This window comes from Vombatus ursinus, unplaced genomic scaffold (assembly GCF_900497805.2).
Source record: "Vombatus ursinus unplaced genomic scaffold, bare-nosed wombat genome assembly UNPS02014817.1, whole genome shotgun sequence".
NCBI lineage: Eukaryota > Metazoa > Chordata > Mammalia > Diprotodontia > Vombatidae > Vombatus > Vombatus ursinus.
Genome location: NW_020954595.1, coordinates 4,291,164 through 4,303,542, shown reverse-complemented (window position 1 = coordinate 4,303,542; position 12,379 = coordinate 4,291,164). Strand labels below are relative to the sequence as shown.

The following is a 12,379-nucleotide window of genomic DNA, read 5'->3' as shown; positions in this document are numbered from 1 at the left end:
TCATAAATCTCAGAGATTCCAAGTTGAATATTATTTGCTCTCTCAAATAATGACCCCCGAGAGTGAAAAACCTTAATTCTCGAAATTATCCAACAGTAGAAACTGGTCTTTTTATGTCTAATTTTAGTTAAATAAAGGCATCTTGTTTTATTATTTAAATCAAACTTTTATTAAATGTTTCATATGGTTAGGAATATGGAAGCACATTTTGTTGAGAATAGTTATAGGAACATATATGTAGAGCTCAAAGGGACCTTAGAGGTCATCCGATCAGTCCCTCTATTTTTAAAAATGAGGTAACTGAGTCCTAAAGAGTGACTTGCCCATGGTCACACAGTTAATAAGTAGTTGTGACAGGATTTGAACTCAGGTCTTCCTGACCCCAAGTCCAGTACTCTATACAATATACCATACTGCAACTCTATGATGGTTTCTGAGTAGGAAACTTGCTGCATGGGAGCCCTGTGCCCTAGGGCAGATTGTGTCCGGGTCATAACTTAGAATATTTAGGGAAATGCTTGAAGAACAGTAAAAGTCTTTCATTTTGAACCAATGCATCCTTTGGTTGGCTGGCAAAAGTAAACAAATTGATGGGGGCTCATAAACTATGATTCTGAGTGGGTCCTGACCCAAAGAAAGTCTCAAAACTGGGGTAGCCTCTTTTCCTGGGGGGCATTTATAAGGTGGGAGATGCTGGGGCTATGTTTTGCTTTAAGTTATTTCCTCATGGTCAGTCTAGTAAGCTTTTGAGGCAGAATTTGAACCCAAATATTCCTGTCTCTAAACCTAGTCAGTGCTCTATCTACTATGATACATTATTTTTGCATTTATGTTTAAACTAGGAAAAGACAGATACGAGAATAGATCATACATTTTCATGTTCTGAAATTACAAGAGTAATAGTCTACCATATCTAGAAATTGGTAACGTTGGTAGTGCCAAGGAAGGAAGTTCATTTCCCAGTTAACCTTTCAGTGTGATGCATGGATATATTGTCCGTTTGTCATCACCTTTCTCCTCTGCTCTAAGGCCAGGATTTGAAGGGGGGAATTTTTTCCCTAGATCTAGTGACACTCCTGTCAGCATCAGTGAATGCAATCTGACTGATAGCAAGGCTGATTCTCTGATAAGCGTCTTCTTTGAAATAGCCCTACGCCTAAGCATTTACTGCCTGTAGGCAAGAAAACTCTTGTTTGGAGGGTCAGGATGAGTATCTATAACAAATTCGATTTACTATACGTTTTTGTACGCTTGGTGAAAAGAGACCTTTGTGGAAATGAGAAAATTTGGAGAAGTGATCCAGTTAAAAAAAACAAAAACAAAACCATGAGGCCATACACTCAAATGTCAATGAATGTACAAGTTGGCCACTGATATGAGAAATAATAGAGAACGTTGGAATGGAAATCAAAGATTCTCAGGCATAGGGCTTAAGAGAGCTTCGACATCATCAAACCTAAGAGTTCCATTTTAGAGCAAAGGGAACAGGTGAGGCCTAGAAAGTTTAGGGATCTTGTCCAAAGCCAAATATAAATGCATGAAGGAGCCAGGATTTGAATCCAGGTCCTCAGACTCTCAATTGAGCACTTTTTCTGAGTTGCTTCCCAATCAGATTTACAGCTTGAAAGGATCTTGGAGGTCACTTAGTTGAATCGTATCATTTTATGGATGAAGGTGCTGAGGCCCAGAGAGTTGAAATTAACTTACTCGCCCAAGGTCACACCAGTAAGAACTTGTAGTGCCAGGATTTGAAACCCTGTATGCTGATTCCAGATCCTATGCTCTTACCATGCCCTAAAGGGATTGTGTTGGAGTCTTGGCTCTGCTGTTTACCACTTGGTTGACTTTGAGCAGATCACTTAAAGTTTCTGAGCCTCGGTTTCCTTATATGTAAAAAGACAGTGTTGGACTAGCCGACCTCTAAAGTCATTGTTGGTTCTAAAACTGTCACCTTAAACATTAGGTCTTAGCAACAACCGTCTCCTAAGTCACTTGCAGAATTATCCATCTTGGGCTGGATTTGATCTCAGACCCACCTAGTCCGACACCTTTGTTTTGCAGATGAGAAGAGGCTAAGTCATTTGCCAAAGGCCACACAGATAGTTACCATTAGACGTCAGATTTGGGCTCCTGTTCTCTGACTCCACTGTCAGTGTTTTCCTTTTCTACTTCACCACCTTGTTTCCTCTCCCACTTTGGAAATTGTTGGGAGCTACAAGTTGGCCTTGACCCACTGTGATACATTTGTAGAGAGTTAATATTCGTGATGGGCATCAAACTGTAATAGTAGCCTTCTTCGGTCCCTGAAGACATGATCCCAGGCATTTTTGGAGAGCTGAAACCTGGCTCTTTGGTTGACCCATCTGGCTCTCCTTCAGTGTCCCATCAGTTGTGTATGATCTTATGGCTTTAGGCCCCAACTCATTACTATTTCTGAAGTAATCAATACCATGTCAGGAAAGAAGAGATAAGCCCCTTCCTGGAAATCACAGTTGGCAAGACCCATTGGGTAAACTCATGCTATCTGCTTAAAAAATAGGCGGAGAGGAAAGATGGTATATTAGAAAAAGTTCTAGATATGAAGTCAAAGAACTTGGGTTTGAACCCTGGCTCAAAAACTCATGAGTTTGAATAAGTCAATTTACTTCCCTGTGCTTTTAAGGTAGTTCATTATCTTTTACAGTATGTTCACACTTTAAAAAAAATAAATTAACTATGGCTATAATAGAGAGCTGGTTGAAAATCCTTTTTCTAGTCTTTAGGACCTGGAGATGAAATGGTGTATGTCCTAGCTCTCTGCATTGAGTTACCACGTGAAGGGAAGGACCTTGAATGTGAAAGGGGAAGGGCAGCAATGTCATGACCAATCCACTCTTCAATGATCCTCCAACTCATTGGTTTTCCTCCTTGTACATATTAGTGTGTGCTGTTTGATGGGATAGATCAGGCAGATGGGTGGTGTCTGGGGATAGTTTGAGAGTGGGGGAACAAGTCATGTGCTCTCCAGCCACTGCATCTTTGATCACACCATCCTCTTAATCTGAGATGCCTTGTCATTTCCCATGAATTTATCTAGTTCCACCTATCCTTCCTTGACATTTTTAGGTCCCGGTGATCCAATATTTCTTTGGACTTGGCACAGAGGAAAAGGTCATGATGACTGTCTCAGGGAATTTAGAAGATTCTCACTTTAAAAAAGAGTAGACTTGTCTTCCTTGGACCAAAAAGATAAGGCGAGGAGAGATTAGTAGAACTGAGGAGGCAGCAGATTTGGGTTGGATCTCCCAAAAGGGCGGGGACCCTTTCTAATAATGAGCACTCTCCAAAGTGCTCCTGGGCTGTCTCCGGGGTAGCAGATACCTCTTCTTTGGGAGACTTTAAGAAAAGGATGGATGTCCTGGTTGGGTGTGGCTCAGTGAGGATTCCTTTTGGGAGCGGGAGGGCTGACCCGGATCCCTTCCGCATCTCACTTTCTGTGACTTCTTTACCCTCCTTCCTACTACTCTTTTGAGTAGTAGGCCATAGTAATGTACTTTTTAACTTGTGTGTCCTATGTCCCTGATGACTCCAATCTGACAAGCATTGTTCAGTGCTAACTGTGTAGAAGGCCCTCTACTGAGCACTGGGGGTATAAAGGCAAATGTGAAGGAGTCCCTTCCCCCAAGGAACTTACATCATACCTGGGGGAACAGCGTGCAAAAGATAAGAATATACAAGATTATTTCAGGGGAAGAGAGAAAGCACTAATAATAATAATAATAGTGAATAGTACTCAAAAGTTTGCAAAGCACCTTATTTTGTTGCCCTTTGATCCTTACAACAACCTTCTGTGATAGGTGTTATCATTCCCATTTTATATAGAGGGAAATTGAGGTTAAGAGAGATTAGATGACTTGCCCATGGTCACACCTGGCAAGATTTTGTGTCAGGTCTTCCTGTCTCCGGGTCAGACACTCTAGCGGCCTCCTATCAACAGGAGTTCAGGACAGGCTCCCCAGAAGAAGTGGTATACAAACAGAACCTAGAAAAAAGCCAGGGACTCCTAGCCATGCAGATGAAGAGGCAGAACATTCTAGGTATGGGACACAGCCAGTGCCAAAGTGGAGCTTGAACGCCAAGTTCAGGGGATAGCCAGCCAGATCAGAGAGCCCCAGCTGCAAGGGACACAAAGAGGACCCCTTTGTAGGCCAATTATAATCCAACCCCCTCACTTTTCAGATGTTATGAATCTGATGCCCAGGGAGATTGGGACTTGCCCAAGATGCCCCAGGTAGAAAGTGGTGAAGTCAGAATATGAACTCAGATCCTGAGACTCCTAAGTGAGTGTCCTTTCCACTCTCCCAGCTGGCCTCTCAAGTCAGCTACTTTGAATACAACACAGCTTGTCTGAAGGGCACAAATGTGGAATCATTAACTAGTTATGGGACCATAACTAGGGCAGGTCAACTGGGTCTTGTCCTCAGGGTGTAAATTTAGCACTTGCAGACCTTCAGGAGTATATAAACAACAGAGTTTGGATATCCTGTTAACAAGAATAATTGGTTAAAAGGGAAAACCATCAGATAGCCACTAGCCACACTCCACACCTGTCCCCTGTCCTCTGGGGCCCACAATGGCAACCATTCCAATTGTTTTCCCAACTGTACGCAATGTACCAAACTATTTCCTTCTGGGCTTCAATTGAGTACGTGTTTCTTGCCTAGGTTAGCGCCCTGAGCTAGGAAAACCCTTCTGAACCGAGAAAGGCAGGTAGGAGCCAGGCCATGAGAGTATCTGCTCTTGGACATATCCAGGGTCAATGAGGAGGAGGGCAGATGAGTTACTGCAATCACAGAATACCACAGGGTGGAATTAGGGGCTTCTCTAACTCAGGCCACTGATTGGTCTTTCTAAATAGCTCAGGACTAGGAGTGGAGTGGTGCAATGCAGCGTTTCCAGGGCTGGATCCTGGGTCTGAACCTGACTGGTTTGTCCCAACACTTAGCACAGAAAGGTTCAGTGAGTTTTTCAAGGTTCCACAGCTAAGCAGCAGAAGCAGGATTCGAACCCAGGTCTTTTGTCCCTCAGTCCAGTGGAGGCATGAGAAATCTCCTTTGATAGTGATAATGGTGGGGCAAAGGGTAATTGCTACCTCATGGGTGAACAAAATCTCTGCTTTCCTCTGGTGCCAACAACTCTCTGACAGCTCCTTTCATTGTATGGTCATGGAAAGAGACTGGAGGTTGTTTATTTGGCCCCCTTTAATGTTCTGAAATAGATTTGTTGGCTTGAAAGAAGATGAATTTTTTACATCTCCATAATGAACAGTCCTAAGGGTCATAGTCCTTCTTCTTGCAAGGAAACCACAAATCTGGGGCCTCAGGTTACTTAGGGGAGTTTAGGAAGAATTGTGCCTCTTTCAAAGCATTCCAAGCATAGTCTCTGTCTGGCTGAAGATGTATGTGTGTGTGTGTGTGTGTGTGTGTGTGTGTATGTGAAAATCCTCTCTTCCCTTTCCATGAATGGAGCATAAGAAAACAAGGCATTTGGACCTCCTCCAGCACCCTGCCCAGGCAAAGGCACCTTTCTAGTTCAAGGTCTCATGAATGTGTCTGGCCTTTGGCCTGTTTGACCTCTTCCCTTCTTTATCTACTTATTGGTTCCCCGGAAGTATTAGGGAATCATTGATTTAGAGCTAGAAGGGGTCTTAGAACTCACCTATGTGATTCTGGGAAAATCACTTAACCTCTCTGTGCCTGTTTCCTCATCTATAAAAGCAGATTTGAACTAGATGGCCTTTCGTGTCCCATACAGTTCATAAACTATGATTTTATGATCTAGTTCAAGTTTTTTATTGTACAGGTGGGGAGACTGAGGTCTGGAGAAGATAGATGATTTTCTGAAGAATCTATAGGTAGTAAGTGACACAGCTGGAACACGAGCCTAGGTTTTTAGCTCCAAATACAACACTTTCTAGTCTTCTCTAATGGAAACTCCATCTCTGACTATTCCTAACACATATTTGATGCTTAATAATTATTAGTTGGAAAAATGAATAATTAGAGCAACTTAATGAGTGACTAAATGATTTGGGGGCAGCTAGGTGGCCCAGTGTATAGAGCACTGGGCTGGGGATCAGAAAGACTCACCTTCCTGAGTTCAAATCCAGCTTTAGCCACTTGCTAGCTGTGTGACCCCGGCAAGTCACTTAACCCTGTTTGTCTCAGTTTCCTCATCTGTCAAAAAAGCTGGAGAAGGAAATGGCAAACCATTACAGTATCTTTGCTAAGAAAATCCCAAATGGAGTCATGAAGAGTTGGACATGATTGCCAAAAGAACTGCCAAAAGAACAACAAAATGAAGTTAATAATAACTAGTGCTGACCTCCCAAAGTGACTGAAAAATAACTGAACGATGACTGAACATGATTTTAAAAATTAAATTTATTTTTAATTAATGAAGATTTATTTTCTCTCTCTCCAATCTCCTCTCCTCTACAACTGAGGAGAAAAATAAATCCTCATAACAAATGTGCATTGTCAAGTAAAGGAAATCCCCACATTGGCCATATCTAAAAACGTATTTCTGATTCTATATCTTGAATTCATCACCTCTCTGGCGGGAGGGAGGCAGCAAGCTTTACCTCATTGCCTCGATCAGAGTAAAAGGGAATAAATGAATGAATGAATGAGTGAGTAAGTGAGCAAGCTAATACATGATAAAATAAATGTATGTAGTGAATGAATGAATGAGTGAGTGAGTGAGTAAAAGGGTGAATGAATGAATGTGAGCCCTGGAAGCTGCTTCCACCCCTTCAGGGCCTGTTCTTTAATGAACCTGAATGATAAATTTTGTCTATTGAAGGCATGTGGTAGGTTTGTAGTCTCATAATTCTTAACCCCCACACAGCAATTTTCTTAATACTGGCCTGTCAAATTCAGCTTTGTTTTATGGTGAGGAAGTAAAGTTAAGGATTGCCAAGCCTACAAGAGTAAATATGTGAAAAACAGAATGATCTCTCTTGGCCTGAGAGCTATGGGAGAACCAAGGATTCCTGAAACAGGGCCCTTTCCTGAATCATTGGAATTTCAATTAAATCTAATTTGGTCCAAAAAGGACATTTCCTAAGTAATTCCAGACTACATCTCTTCATGGGAAGAGCCATTCTAATCAAGGTGATTTTGGAGCAGTAGCAGTAGCATGAATGTATTAATCATTCAAGCGGCTACCTTTGGTCCCCTGCCATGTTCTCTGAGGTTGGTTAACTCCAGAGGATTCTCAAAGCATGATGGGATTTAAAGATGAAATGGTCTTTAAAGATTATCTAGTACAATTGAAATTGTTGAATTATTCAGATAAGGAAATGGAGGCCTGGGGAGGTCCAGGGGCCTTTCCAAGGTAAGTAGTAGGAGAGCTTGGATTTCAAACCCAATCCCTTTGACTCCAAATAATAGTTGTTACAACTAAATAAATAGTAACGATAACAATAATAATAATTTAAATTCACATGCACTTTGAGGTTGGCAAGAAGTTTACATTCAGTATCTCATATAGGCCTTGAAATCATTCTGGGAGGTCAGTACTGCAGTGTTTTGTTTTTTTTTTTAAATTTTCATTTTGTTGCCGTTGTTTTCAGTTAATCATGTCTGGTGCTTCACGGCCCCAGTAAGGGTTTTCTTGACAAAGATAGTGAAATGGTTTGCCATTTTCTTCTCCAACTCATTTTGCAGATGAGGAAATTGAGGCAGACAGGGTGAAGTGACTTGCCCAGAGTCACACAGCTAGTAAGTATCTGAGGCTGGATTTGAACTCAGGTTCTCCTGACTGCAGGGCCAGCACTCTATCCATTGCACTACCTTAGTGCCCCATCTCTGTTTTACAACTGAGAAAACTGAGGCTTAGAGGCTTAGAGATGTGACAATAAGTATTTATTAAATAGTTCCTGACCTCCAGGAGCTCGCAGAGACAACATGCAAACAACTATATATAAACAAAATATAGACCAGATAAATTGGAGAAATTCCACAGAGGGAAGGCGCTAGCATTAAGGGGCCCAGGACAGGCTTCTGGCAGAAGGTGAGCTTGAAGGAAGTCTGGGAAGCCAAGGAGGCAGAGAGAGGAAGGTGAGTATGCCAGGCAGGAGGCACAGTCAGTATAAATGACTGGAGTCTGGAGACCGTGTATCTTAAGTAAAAAATAACAAGGAGAATCCTATTCCAGTAGAATGTAAGCTCCTCAAGGGCAGATACTGTTTCCTTTGTGCCTATGCCCAGCACAGTGCTCAGTGTAGTACCCTACAGATTAGATGGCAGTTTCTGAGGCAGAATGCTAATTCAGGGCTTCCCGACTAGAGGTCAGGGCTGTATCGCCTCTGTCGAGCTCTGAAGCTTCCAGGTAACTTGAAGATGATTGGCATAGAAGTAGAAGTAGAAGTAGAAGGGGGTATCATTTTATTTTTATCATAAAGATTTTCTTTATGAGAGAAGGAGGGAGAGAGAGGGACAAACAGACAGACAGACAGACACACAGACACAGACAGAGACACAGGCAGAGACAGAAACAGAGAGAGCCAGAGGCAGATAGACAGAGAGAGAAAGAGAAAGAGAGAGACAGAGAGAGAGAGAGAGAGAGAGAGAGAGAGAGAGAGAGAGAGAGAGAAAGGACTGATCTTAAACGATTATCTTAGCCCTTGAAAGGCAATGTGGTATAACACATAGAGTTCTGGACATGGAGTAAGGAAGATCTAGGCTCAGATCTTAGTTTCTCATCTATAAAGTGATGGGTTGGACCCAGTGATCCCTAAGGTGCCTTCCTTCTCTCCATCTCTGGTCCTAAGTAACTTTATCTCTCTGGGCATCATTTCTTCCCCTGTTAAGTTGAGGGGGTTGGCCAAGATGGCTTCTTCTCCTACGTCTAGGAACCTGCAATCCCAAGGAATGAAATTTAAACAAAAACAAACAATATGATCTCCTACCCCTGGCTCAGCAGGAAGTTGCTCTGACTTGTTTCATAATCTGTTTCAAACTAAAACTGAATGAATTCTCTAGTAGGCTGTAAAGGCCTTTGGGCAATATGGATTTTTGAAGGTTTCATCAAATCTCATTAAAAAAATCCTAGGGATTGTTTTCTGATCCTTTTTGTTTTAATCCAAGGGTCATAATAATTTTAAATAGTAGCCACCCCTCTCAGAGTTAGTTTTAGATTGTGAAGGGCCTTTAGAGGTGATTTTGTCTAAGCCAGAAACAAATGTGCAGTAAGGTTATTTGATCATCCAAGGTGACCAGGTACTTCATGGTAGTAGTAGAATTTGAACCCAGGTCTCCTGGCTCTACATTTTCACACCACATTATGGTAATTGTTAGGGCAAACCAAAGACAAGGTAGTTTTTCTGCTAGAGCAGATGAAACACACACACTCATGTAAGTTACCTGGGATGAGGGCTCCGCCATATTGCTTTTCAATATTACTCACATTGATGCCCAGATTTTCAGACAAAGTATTCACCGTGCCATGTTCCTGACCCTGTTTTGATTTTTGTTGTTCTAGCGTCTTGTGGAAGCTGCAGAGGAGGCTCACCTGAAACATGAATTTGATGCTGACTTACAGGTAATGGCCAACTTTTGAGTTTTTTTTTTTACTGGTCCTTTGTTATCAGAAGTGGAATTCCATGCAGCTATTATGAAGATGATAGACATGAGAGGTTGTAAAGAATGCTGCCAGAAATGAAATGAATGGTTCTTATCTCTATCCCTGACATGTGACAGAATCAATGAGCCTGATTCAGACAATTCCCATGGTACTACTTGGCAGTAAATTAAGCCCTTTGAACAGTGTATTAATTCTTTCACAAGTCTGTACTCAATAACCATTTATTAAGCACCTACTATGTGTGAGGCACTGTGCTAAGGGCTGGGGATACAAATATGAAAAAAGATAGCCCCTGCCTTCAAGGAGCTTACAGTCTAAAGGGGAAGACAATAGACAAAAAGAAGCTGAAGTATGTGTGTCTCTGTGTGTGTGGGATTAGGAAAGATACCGAACGTGGAGGCATGGTGCCAAAGTTAGAGATGTCACTCTGTAGTGCATCTGGAGCTAAGATCCCTCCATAAGAGGAGGTTTTAGCTTTCATTTCCCTGTGGTACCATTCAGGCCCTCGCTGCTGACCATGTCCCCAGCAGAGTGGAAGGGTTAATAAATGGGAAGTGGTGGCCTTGGATTCTCACAAGATCAGGCTCAATTTCTGGGCATTTAGAGATCTCCTGTATAAATCTAGGGCCATTTAGCTATGGTGAATGAAACACGATCTGTTGTACTCATGGATTCATCCATCAAGACTGGGCCTTGGGAACTGGCAAGAGGGTAAGGAGACATAGATCTAGGTCTAATGTGAACAGGTCTGGTCCAGGGATGGAGAAGATATGTATCAGCATTGTACAGACAGTGACATGGTTTGATGGCTATCTGGATTATGAAAGTTGAACACATCTAGGAAAGTGTTGGTTTGGGAAATCAACAAGGATAGTGAGTTGAGCCATAGAAGAGCTGATTGGCATACACTTCTAGTAACAGTCACAGGATTGTTTGATTCATTCAATTCATTTGATTATAGCTCCAGAGGAGAAAAAGGATGACTCAGGTGGAATGTGAAGCATGATTGGGGCTCCCTGGATCATAGTGGGTCATAGGACAAACTCCCCAGGATGCTGCTATTGGATAGAGTAACTTATAATGAGCTCACATGATAGGAGGGTCTTCACTCATCAAGTGAGCAACTTGTACTGAGTAGATGCCTACTGTATGCTAGACTGCTAAATGCCGGGGCCACAATTACAGAAGTGTTAGCATCTGACCTAGTTGAACTTTAGAAAGCACTGCCTGACATGCTGTCTGGAGAGGTGAGACTGCTGAATGAGCTGCTTTCGGAGGCTCTGGTTTCATGTCCCAGGAAAGACCGACACGTATGAAGATGATTGTTCCTCTGGGAACGACTTGCTCTGGTCCTGGCTGGAGAGTGGTGGAGCTAGGAAGAAAAAAGAAATCGGCTCCTTCAGTTCTTCTGTTCTTTAAGAGAAGAAGAATGTGCTCTGCAGAGTGCAGAAAATGAGAGACGATGTGCCTGTTGCTTCTTGGCAAGCTGCTTTGGTTTCCTTGAGAATTTGCTTTGTTTCTGCCTCTCATTATTGAAGCTTTAAAATAAAACTTAGATACAACTATAAAAACCCTCGATGGTGGGGAAGGGGCAGCACACACCCAGTCGAATCCTAGGCTTCTCCCCAGTTCTCCAACAAGCCTGGACCACACAACCATGGAAAGGTTGGTCCCTGGGGGCTTAAGCCGAATTCCAGGACTGAAGATGACTTTTTTTCTCTGGCTTGATGGGCTACCCAAAGTCCCATGCTCCCTCACCCCTGCCCCTCCTCTCTAGTCTCCCAATTGAGGTGAAGACTCAAACTTATTTTTTCCCTTAAAGTGACCCCTGACATTTCAAAATTTACCCATTCATAATCCTGGGGTCATGGGTCTAGTGCCCTAAAGGATTCCCGAGGCCACTAAGTCAAATACTCTCATTTTTAAGTTGATGAAACTAAGGTCCAAGGTATTGGCATGACTTTTTTAAGGTCGCACAGGTACTAAGTGATGGAGCTGGGATTTGAACCCAATGACTTTGAGTTTAGAGCTAGTGTTCTTTCCAGTGTGTTGCACTGACTTCCCTGAGTCCCCCAAAGTATCCTGTTATGCCCTGGAGTTAGAATTATAGCTTCAGAGTAATTTGTACACCTTCTATTCTCACTCATATTGCAGTAGATCAAGGGCCTATAGAATTGGCTTCTTCTCTAGAGTTTCTCTCAACAAAGGATAGGCTAAGACCCCCTAACTAATATCCCGTGCGGAGCCTCATAGGCTTCATCAGGCCTGTCCACATTACCAAAGAAACCTGCTCCTTCAGCATAATCTCAAGAACCCTGAGGTCCTAGAGTGAAATTATCTTGCAGTGGTTGGATGTACATGGCATGGGTCAACCCAGAATGAGTGGAATGACTTCGGGCCCATAGTTGGACCCAACTCCCAGCAACTCTTCATCAGTCACTACCTGGACAATGAATTACTTGACATACTGGAGATAAGCATAGTCTTTAGAGGCATTGAACATTGGTTACTGCTGTTGATATGTATGATTTGAAGGAGACTTTGGAATTGAGCCAGGGAGCCTGAAGAACCCAGCATATCTACTACAATCACCACACCCTCCACAAACTTCACTTCTAAAATAGAGGTCCCTGTCACCATTGGGTTCTGGGTCTGAGTGATCAGTCCTGTGTGGCCGGTGCCTGGACAGTGCTTCCTGGCTCTGAGAGGGCTCCTGGGAAGGGTAGAATGTAGTAGAACTACCCCACTAAGG

The 12,379-nt window shown here is 42.6% G+C and overlaps 1 protein-coding gene across 1 annotated transcript in view; it reads left to right on the top strand.

Annotated features, from left to right (window-relative positions):
• CACNA2D3 (calcium voltage-gated channel auxiliary subunit alpha2delta 3) overlaps positions 1-12,379 on the top strand; it is a 1,008,438-nt gene that overhangs the window by 281,289 nt on the left and 714,770 nt on the right. Inside the window, exon 4 of the mRNA XM_027835883.1 lies at positions 9,526-9,585. Coding sequence (XP_027691684.1) covers positions 9,526-9,585 — 60 coding nt within the window. The remainder of the gene's footprint in view (positions 1-9,525; positions 9,586-12,379) is intronic.